A 10,945-nucleotide genomic window follows, 5' to 3' on the forward strand; every position below is an offset into this window, starting at 1 on the left:
ACAAAATTCATTCTTTTCCCAAACACATCTCCATAACAACCTTCTTCTTATTATTTACTTCATTCTTTAACTCAAATGACTTAAATTCATTCTTTACTTTTAAAAATCGATAACTTTTATTTGAAAATTAACACAAAAATACTTTCTTCTACGCAGAGAACCACACGATACGACCCGCAATGTTTCTATAACAGTGACATTAAAATTTGGTGTGCATAGAGTAGTGTATCCTAATGTGTGCTCTCCTCGCATGATATGACACCTAAATACTCTGTGGCGCCACTGAAGAGGTGTTGACGATTTTATTTTTAAATTTTTTAACTCTCCATTAACATCTTTAAATTATTTCCTTACTCGAGCGTCGGGCAAATCTCGGCATTTTTGACGTCTTTTTGTGATGCATGCGATGACCCATAAAGATTTCTCTCAACCAGCTATTTAGATCCATTTACGAACGTCCAGCGTAATTCAGATAATTATTTTATTAGAATAAATATTTTGTATTGGTGTTGTTCTTGATAAATCCAGCGACATGGTAAACCGTTGAGCACGTATGCTTTTCTGCAATTTTCCTGGACCCAGAAGAAGATCGATCGTTGGAATCGGCATTTTCTACCGCCGGAATGGACTCCCCGGGCACGCAGACCCAGGTCGGCTCCGCTCGGTCATCCGTCATTGACTCCATACGCGGCTGCACGCTGGCCGGCGTGCGTATCACCAAGGAGGAGCTTAGGAAGAAGATCACGTTCCCTGAGTACATACGGCTCGCCGTCAGGGAGGCGATCCAGGTTAAGGACGTTGAATCGGATGCAGTTTCTCGGCTTTACGACGAGGCTCAGGCGGGAGGAGCTGAGCCGCCGGAGTTTCCTTTGGTCGTGTTTATCAATGCAAAGAGCGGCGGGCGGCATGGGCCCGAACTCAAGGCCCGACTGAAGGAGCTCATGGCTGAAGAACAGGTAATCTGGACGCGTAGAGTTTGACTTTGGAAGTACGAATTTTATACATGTACTCTACGTGTGTGAGCACGCAATTGTACGTGTTACATACGAATAATGTCACAGAAATTTGTAACCTTCAGGATTGGGTATAATTTTTCCTGCGTACTTCTGAAGGGTCTTTTTTGATTTTTTTCCCCAATAATTTCCCAATTAGGATTTGAAGATGAATAGGAAGCGCGGTACCGATCATTTGTGGAAGTTCAGAGCAACTGATGAGCTCTTCGTTTTGTCAATGAAGTGAAAACATTTGCAAATACCATTGTTTACTCTGTAGTGGGATCATTATGAGTATAGGGTCAAAGAAATCCCGTTTTGTCTGGCGAATCCGTCCAAAATTAACTTGCAGCGTACAATCCATCTACTTTGGTTAATAATTGCAATTTATGTTTCTCTCTTTTGGACCAACGTTGTTTGAATCTATTTAGTCTCTTTTAGACCAATGTTGTTCGAATCTATTTCCCAGTTCATAAGTAGATTATTTGCTAATATGCTACGAAAATGGGCGTCAACAGAGAATGCTACTGCTTAAATCGCAATCATAATCCCATCAGATTTATGTTTAATCTTATAAACCCATCGACATCCAAAAGGCTTGACAGCTGGTGGTAATTCAACCACATCCCAAGTATGATTACTCTCTAATGCTGCCAATTCCAAGTCCATAGCATCCTGCCACCTAGAATCTGTGATAGCCTCATGGTAAGAACTTGGCTCTATTACTGAAGACATGGCAGCAAGATAGTCTTGGTATGTTGAAGAAAAATTCGAATATGTAAGGTACTTAGAAATAGGGTACGAACAAGTAGCCGAATTGATTTTAGATGGATGAGAACAAGAGAAATCTTTTAACCAAACAGGAGGAACAATGGCTCTAGAAGACCTTCGCAGTGGTGGATCCACTGAAGTTTCAGAATGAGTTTCAGGGGGTGATCCAACAGCTTCAATGTTAATGCAAGGAGAAGCATTTTCATAAAAGGAGTGGTACATGGGATGTTATCAGAAACTTGACAAGGTTCAGTTACGAAAGGAAATATGTTCTCATGGAATGTTACATCTTTAGAAACAAATATCCATTTTGAATGTAAGTCTAAGACCTTGTACCCCTTTTGGACGGTGGAATATCCCAAGAATGCACAACGGGCAGCTCTGGGAGAGAATTTGTGCCCAACTGGTAAAATGGAAGTATAACACAAACAACCAAATGTTCGAAGATGATCAAAAACAGGGATTTTATGGAAAAGCACCTCAAAAGGAGTCTTATTTCCCAAAATAGGTGTAGGAGTTCTATTGATCAAATACACCGCTGTCAATACACAATCCCCCCAGTATCTTAATGGGACAGAGGACTGAAATCTTAATGATCTTGCTACATTAAGTATGTGCCTATGTTTTCTTTCAACCCGTTCGTTTTGTTGGGGAGTGTATGGACAAGAACTTTGATGGATTATGCCAAGAGATTGAAAAAGAGTTGTTGCAACCAGAATTGAAGAAATCTGTTGCATTGTCTGTTCTTATTATTTTGACTTTGGTCGAAAACTGAGTATCAATCATGGCAAGAAAAATCCCAAGTGTATCTAGCTTGGAATGCATAAGGAACACCCATGTACCTCGAGAAAACTCATCTACAATGGTCAAGAAGTATTTTTCTCCATTGTACGTGGAAGTGTTGAATGGACCCCATATATCCATATGTACTAACTCAAACACCCGAGAAGTCTTAGTGTGACTTTCAGAAGGTAGACTGAACCTAGGCTGTTTGGACACAGGGCAGACAGAACAATGTGGAAGCGTATCAATATTGGACACAAATGGGAGCAATTTAATTCTCGAAAAAGACATATGACCCAAACGTTTATGCCATTCATAAAAGCTTATAGAGGAATGAGAAACAAAAGGTTTGTCTACTGTCAAAGTGTTACATCTTGTTTCAAAAAGACAGAAATTTGGTTGTAATGTTTTGGAGCAAAATGATAGAGGCCACCCTCTTCTCTACCAATTCCCATTATCTTCCCAGTCTTGAGGTCCTGAAACAAACAGAAAAGTGGATAAAAAGTGACAAAGCAGTGGTGACTCTTGGTGAATTTGGAAATGGATAAGAGATTGAATCGAAAATTGGGAATATATAGCACATTCTCAAGTGTAATAGCATTTGTTATAGGTACCGTCCCTATCTTGCTGATATATGTTTTACTACCATTCGGCATCCTCACAGATTTAGTGGAATCTGCTACAGACTTCGAACTTTGCAGCAAGGATGGGTCTCCAACCATGTGCTCATTCGCCCCGGTGTCTACAATCCAAGCATGCGAAGCACAATGTGAATTATTCCCTGCCATATTCACTATCGGAGTTGTGGTTGATTGAAGATTGGAATTTCCAAGGAGTTTCAGAATCTCTGCATATTGTGCAGACCCACTCAATGTGTTGGTTTGGGTTGTTTCAACCGACCCATCATCCACTAAATTAACTTCTCGCTGGATCTTTTTGTTCTTCTGAAACTCCTTGCCAAATTTCTTATTGTAAGCTTTTCCTTGTGATGGTTTATACGTTTTATGCCCCGGTGGATAACCATGAAGTCGAAAGCAGTAATCTATTGTATGTCCAGTCCAGTGACAATGATCACACTTCATCTATCTCTCGTGCTCTGTACTCTTATCCTTATTTTGAATAGAGTAAAATATTGAAGTTGGAACTTCAACCGAAGAAAGTGATCGATGCGATTCTTCTTGTGAGAGCATGTAGAATGCCTGACCAACAGTAGGCAGAGGAGTCATCATGAGGATCTGACTCCTAATGTTCACGTAGCTCTCATTTAACCCCATCAGGAACTGGAGTAGACGCTGTTGTTGATCATGTTCCACATATTTTCTGGCCGTAGCACACTCACATGAAGGTAGTGTACTAATGAAGAATACTCATCCCATAATTGCTTCAATTTACAGTAATAACTTGAGATGGTGTTATTGCCTTGAACTAAGTGACCTATATCGCGATGAAGAGAAAAAATTCTGGAACCGTTTACCTTATCAAATTGTTCCTTCAGATCTGTCCACACAACCGAAGCATCTGTGGAATACACTATTCCTCCAAATATCTCCTTCGATACAGAGTTCATAATCCACGATAACACCAGAGCATTGCATCGTTCCCATTGCTGTAACATCAGATTGCCTACAGCTGGTCGCCTACATGTACCATCCAGGAACGCCACTTTGTTCTTTGCACGCAATGCAATTAGCATCGCTCTACTCCAAATCCAATAATTTTCAACTCTAGTTAACTGCTCAGTAATTATATTCAAACCTCCTGGAGTGTCCGAAGCATGAATGGTCATCGGAACATTGAAATTGTTTGCATTCGCCATGCTCGGGGAAGTAGAGAAATCGAATTAGATCTTCAAATCACAGCCAAAAAAAATGCGATCTATGGTAATCACTAGTCACGCAAAGCTTGCCAGAATCCCCAGATTAAATTCCGTAGCTCTGATACCATGTTGAAGCTGTGCTTGGAGCCGAAAAATGAAGATTCGTTTTATTGATTTTAGAAGGAGAATTAATTTTGATTACTATTCAACCGCTATTTATAGACCACTATAAATGGAAGAAGTGCTAAGACAGCAAACACGTTTTCTACTATGCTCAGTTATACTAAAGCTCTATTATACTCAACACACCATATTTAAAAATACTGATGTGAAGCCACTATGTACCATACATTCCATTTTGTTAAGTGTAATATAGTATGCTCAAACTCAGCTTTCAAGTTCTCATTTTCTGCTAGTTCCAAATTGGATATTTGATAAAGCGGATGAATTCCCTTGACAAAATCTGATTGGTGGTTATATATCTTTTCATATTTAAGGGACAGGATGTTGGGTGCTTGATAGTCACTGGTGTTATGCTCCTGATCCTTTGAGATCCTTATGAGATTGAAAGTTGCCTAAATTTCTTTGACATTTGGCTTATTGCTTATATTATGCCACAAATTGTAATATTGTGCTTCAGAGTTGTACATTAAAAATGCGCTGTGCAAATTGTTCCTCATTTTCTCCTTTTCTATGCTGCCAGATTTTTGATCTTTCAGTTGTGAAGCCTCACGAATTTGTTCAGTATGGATTGTATTGCCTGGAGAAGTTTGCTAGTCTTGGAGATGGCAGTGCCGCAGCAATTCGTGAAAAACTTAGGATTGTGGTTTGTATCATCTACTGACTTTCTAATGTGTTAATAGATACTACTTGCTACTTCCCTCTGAAATATTGCTTGTGTTTGTGGATTGCTTACATTGGGAGATGTTTCTGGTGTTTTATAGGTGGCAGGAGGGGATGGTACTGTTGGTTGGGTCCTTGGCTGTCTTGGAGAGCTTAACCAACAAGGCCGGCTGCCAGTTCCTCCAACTGGAATTATACCACTTGGGACAGGAAATGATTTGTCGAGGAGTTTTAACTGGGTAAGATTATGTTTACTTTTTTAAGTTTTGCCTTCTCATTCCATTTAGTATGTTCTTTGAGCAATTATTTGAGTGTTCTTTGAAGGGCGGGTCATTCCCTTTTAATTGGAAATCAGCCATCAAAAGAACTCTTGACAAGATAGCTAATGGTCCTATTGGTCATTTGGACAGGTGGATATTTTATTTTGTTAAATTTAATATCTTCAGAATTTTATCAAGGTTATTTCATATACACAAGGTTATTTCATATACATTTTAGGTGTATTGAGTTTATGCAAATAATATGTGTGTCTTTTCTCAATATATCTGGTGTCCTGCTAGTTGTTTTGTATTGTGCTAGTAAAGATCAGTCAATGAGGGAAAATGGGTCCAGGTGGCTGTAATATATGATCACTAAAGGTCCCATTATGTTCTTAAATGCACTTAATATGACGACATACTTCTTTTAGAGTATGCGTATAATTCGAAGGATCACAGTGCATGTTTGATGGGCTATAAACCGAAACCAAGAAACCCGGTCTACGAGACCGAGTATTAAATACAGTTGTTAGTTAGGTGGTTTTTTTTGGGTACAAATCCTTTATAAGCGGTGCCTTTTAAAAAAAAAATTTGTAGGTAACCTGGTCACCTAGCTACTTGTTATATTATTATTTTTTAATTCCATCTTGAAGTGAAAATGGCTTATAAATGTTGTCATTCATTTCCCTTTCAGTTTCTTTAACTAAATTCCCAACACAAATCGTTAATTTTTTTTCCAAGAGCACTTTTTATCTTCGTTGAAAATGTCATGTCTTGATAATTATGATACTCTCTAAATTTTTATTCCTTTTAAGCTGCATTGCCATTGGAGTGTGATGAATGCTTTAATATGCAGTTGGCAAATTTTAATTTCAATGCCAGCTGGGAAGGATTTGGAAATACCTTATTCCCTAAAGCCCACAAAAGAAACCCCCCTTGATCAGGTTTGTGGCTTAAGTTAGTTTAATTATTTTTTATTGGGTTTCTATTTTGATTTGACAGTTACTTTGATTTAAAAGAACTATTAGGTGATGTTGACATGATAGTTAATTATGTCGCAAGTGTTTGTATACACTATACACATGGTAACTATCACTTTCATTGCCAACTTACTTTAATCTTATGAAATTCAACATAAAAGCACTATATTTTGTTTGAAATCTCTAGACAAAATTTGTTATTGAAAATATCAACTTGGATTTATGATAACTTGCAGGTTCACACTTCACATAATGCTTTTTGGGAAAGAGTTGGAATTATAATATGCTAGATATTCATATTCTTGGTTAGATGAATTTGTAAGACGACCTTAATTCCTTAGCTTTGTCCATTTCCTTTTAAATTTTTAATACACTTTCTATTAGTTCTTATTAAAATTTTCCGACGTATTACAATACCCAATCAAGATGAAGTGTTGGTGAGATCTTTATTCATTGAAAGCCATTATTATGAATGAAGTTTGTGTGTCTCCCTCTTTTGTAAAAATAGAGGTTGGTCTTCCTGAATTAAATTCATTATCACTTGTGACACTGTGCAGTACAATGTGCCCTTTAAAGCACTGAACTTACATCTTAGTTCCACTTAACTTTTTTTTCTATCTTTTCTTTTGCTTCTCAAATTCTGTTTTACGTCGAATGCATTGTTACAGAAAGGTGTATCTGGGAACTTCTATTAGTGGGGTGACTGTGGATTGTCTTGTACTAGGAGAAAAATAATCAACTTATGGTTAGACACTTGTCAAAGTAAAAAGAAATGATATTTAGAAAAAACAAAGTTCCGGAATTCGAAGTATGATATCTGCTCTCAACCGCTCTGTTCTGGTGCGTCACTCCATTTTTTGATCTGATAATAGCATGAAAATTACATCATGGTAATTGGTTAGTGGTTATGGTATGCTGCGCTTCAGTTATACTCATCTATTTTGTGATGTATTGCATGACCAATATAATTACCACCTTAATTAAGGCACATATTTTTCCAGGTTACATGTAAAATTATCTTTGTTTTTCCGGGGCACTATTTAGTCGGCACTAATGTAGCTAATTTAGTTTTTCATCATCTCTGACTGAAGATTATAATCTTAGCTGTTTTGTATGTCTTCATGTTACCATTTCAAGTTGTTGATTATGCAGGAATTACATGTTGAAGAGGAGTTACCTGGAAACGTTTCCTGTTATCAGGGAGTCTTTTATAATTATTTTAGCTTAGGTATGTTTTTTGTTTTTGTTTAATGTCATCTCTTGGGCTGTTACATGCTGAGAATAACTATGTTTTTGTGGCATCAGGTATGGATGCCCAGGTTGCTTATGGTTTCCACCATTTACGCAACGAAAGACCTTACCTTGCTCAGGGTCCTATTTCAAACAAGGTGCAAATTATTCGTCCAGAGTCCAATATTAATTAATAATTTCCCTCCCTGTCCTTAGCATTAAGCGAAGGGAGGTTTAATCCATTTACTTCTCTCCATGTGTTGGAATTATGAAAGCCATGATCTCGTAAATCTTTTAATAGAATGGCAATGTTACCTTTAATATGGCCGAGCATACAGGTTTCATTTTGTGGTATAGATTAAGTTTAGAAGGAACACATTGCTGAAATTTGGGGAAATGCACTGCTGAGATTTTGAGCATCATAAATTGCAAATTTTTTATTGTTTTCTCCATCCATTCTAATATGCTGTCTATAATTCTCTTGAGGTTTCAACAAGGCTTGGGAGTTCGGACACTTTGTGTGATAACAGGATTGAGACATTATTTTATTGATTGGAAAGGCTGCTTTGCAAAATTGAATATTTTGATCTAGAAGCTACAATTTAAGTACAACACTTTTAATCGTGTTATCATTTATGACATTTACTTTTTTTTTAATAATCATACTCCCATATGTTTTGAACCTAATCTGGTGCTGCATAGCTCGGTTGTCACCATGATATTTCACAACAGTCATATACATGTAATTTTTTTCTTTATTTTGTGTAAACGAGTTGGCTACGTAAAAGTTTTCACTCTCATCTGGCATTAAAGTGTGGCTGATCTTTTGACTGCAGTTAATTTATTCTGGATACAGTTGCAAGCAGGGGTGGTTTTTCACGCCATGCAGTAGTGATCCAGGTTTAAGGTTAGATTTCTGTCTGATATGTTCATAAAATGGGAGTTCAATTTGTCCCGATGTAAACTTCCTAAAAGAAAATTTTTTCTAAGCATTTCTGTTGATGATTGCTTGCATAGATCTGATATTTATGAACCAGCGGAAATAGTTGGAATCACAAAACAAGCATAGCTATTGCACTATGCAGTCAACTCTATGCTGATAAAAATGGGAAGCGGCATGGATGAAAATCAAATTGAGCCTATTAAATCGTGGGACAAGGGGGCAAATTGACATTTGAACAAATGGAACTTCTTTTTTAAACAAAAACTGTCAAGTAGTTAGGCAAAGATCGAGCCTGGCCAATGATCTAGTACAAGAGAAGATGCTGATTGGGCATCTCATGTTTCTTTTTGTTGATAAGTAATTTCAATTGCGAAGTGTTGAAAAAACCAAGCATCAAGTCAGTTCTGCAAAGCATGCATTACTCCTTGTTCCTCATAGATTGACATTTGCACATGCTGAAACTGACTGGCAATACTTTTCTCATTGGTGTTGAGCAGAGGTTTGAAGAACATCTTAAGGATATATGTTAAGAAGGTCAATGATTCACAATGGGAGCAAATCCCTGTCCCATCGAGGTTAAATTCATTTTTTTAATGAGTTTGATGGATTTTAAATTTATAGTGACTTGACAATTGTATTTGAACTTTTGTATCTGAACAATCGCAAACTTATTCGCGCTTGATTTATTTTCTGGACTTTACTTATCTGACTTACATGGACCTTCCAGTGTGAGGTCTGTAGTTGTCCTCAATCTTCCTAGCTATGGAAGTGGAAGAAATCCTTGGGGCAATTTGAAGCCAGAATATTTAGAAAAGGTACAGATATTGTTGACTCTGAACAACTTTCTCTACAACTTAGCATGTGTTCCGACTTGATTGTTCAGTAGGCAATCATGAACATATGATCATATTGACAATGGTTTTCTTTTGATTTTCCCATCTTTATTTGTTGTTTTCCTCCCTCTAGAGAGGGTTTGTCGAGGCTCATGCTGACGATGGTTTGCTGGAAGTTTTTGGTTTGAAACATGGTTGGCATGCTTCAATGGTTATGGCTGAATTGATCTCGGCAAAACACATAGCCCAGGTATGGAACTAAAATTTCAAAATTCTCTACAAGAGCATCATTTCTCATGATTCATTATCTACTGGTAAAATTAGCATTTTAGAAGCTGCATGCTTTCCATCGCAAGTTCACTGGATGGTGTTGAATCTGAAAACGGTGTCCATGAAGTTGGAATTGCTTAGTTTTTAAAGTTTGCTATGTACTTCAAAGCAGGGCATGAAGCCCTAATTCACTTCAATCCTTGAAGAATAATTTTGAATTTGGAAACTTGCATCCACAAGTTGTGCGCGAGCCTCAATTAAATTTTTTTTTTGAACATTGAATAATACATCGTCAATTGCCAAAAATGCTTTATTGTCATGCAAATTTGTTTCATTAGAAGCCAGCGCATGTTGGAAAATTCTAGCTCTTGTAAACAGTTAGTACACATGGGAAGCCATTCCTTTTTCATCTTCACTTTCTCTTGGTATAAAGGTCTTTCTCATGCATTAAAATAGTTTAATCATAAGCACTCTTATGGTTTTGATCGACTGTTTACGCATTACATACTGTGATTACCAGGCCTCAGCTATTCGGTTTGAACTCAGGGGAGGAGAATGGACAGAGGCATACATGCAGATAGATGGTGAACCCTGGAAACAACCCATGGACAAGGAGTTCTCAACTTTCGTGGAGATGAAAAGGGTACAACATCAGTCTGTTATGGTCAAAGGAGAGTAACGGAACTGCAATTCTTTCTCTGTAAAGTTTCTTCCCCCTTCGTGAAGGCTTCTGACAGTAACTTTGTGAAGCCAATGTTCAAGCATCAATATATTGTTGTACATATCCAATATTTGGCCTTGTATCTAATCTGTTGCTTAGAAAATTTTCTGTAGTCCAATCAAGCCTACAGATACCAGGTTATGTTCATTTTCGTTTCATTTAACGAGGTATGTATTTTTGCAAGTCAATGGGACCATCTTTCTACTGTATATTACATGAAGCCATGAACTGCAAGAACAGTCAAGCTAGAACCCATGAGGAATACGTATACAACTTTTGCAAAGTTGAACATTGGGGGAGCGCTAACACATGCCACTATATGACCAGGGGCGGAGTCAGGAATCCGATTATATCCGGGCTAGAATTTTAAACTATAAAATCTTTTAATATTTTAAATTGATCTACTAGGACTAATATCAAATTTATCCAAAATTATAAAAAAAAAATACATGTAAATTTTTTAAATTTTTTTTGGAACACCCGGGCGACAACTGAGTGCCTCCGCC

At 37.4% G+C, this 10,945-nt stretch overlaps 1 protein-coding gene across 1 annotated transcript; it reads left to right on the forward strand.

Moving 5' to 3' along the window:
• The first annotated feature begins 483 nt into the window (after nt 1–483).
• LOC140818051 (diacylglycerol kinase 4-like) lies at nt 484–10,659 on the forward strand. The gene is made up of 12 exons (XM_073177866.1): nt 484–956; nt 5,066–5,188; nt 5,307–5,444; nt 5,530–5,615; nt 6,319–6,406; nt 7,595–7,670; nt 7,748–7,830; nt 8,509–8,579; nt 9,113–9,190; nt 9,343–9,430; nt 9,582–9,698; nt 10,239–10,659. The coding sequence occupies exons 1-12, from the start codon at nt 624–626 to the stop codon at nt 10,395–10,397; spliced, it is 1,440 nt and encodes a 479-aa protein (XP_073033967.1). The 5' UTR covers nt 484–623; the 3' UTR covers nt 10,398–10,659.
• Nucleotides 10,660–10,945: the final 286 nt, after the last annotated feature.

Source organism: Primulina eburnea, chromosome 17, assembly GCF_022965805.1.
Source record: "Primulina eburnea isolate SZY01 chromosome 17, ASM2296580v1, whole genome shotgun sequence".
Classification (NCBI taxonomy): domain Eukaryota; kingdom Viridiplantae; phylum Streptophyta; class Magnoliopsida; order Lamiales; family Gesneriaceae; genus Primulina; species Primulina eburnea.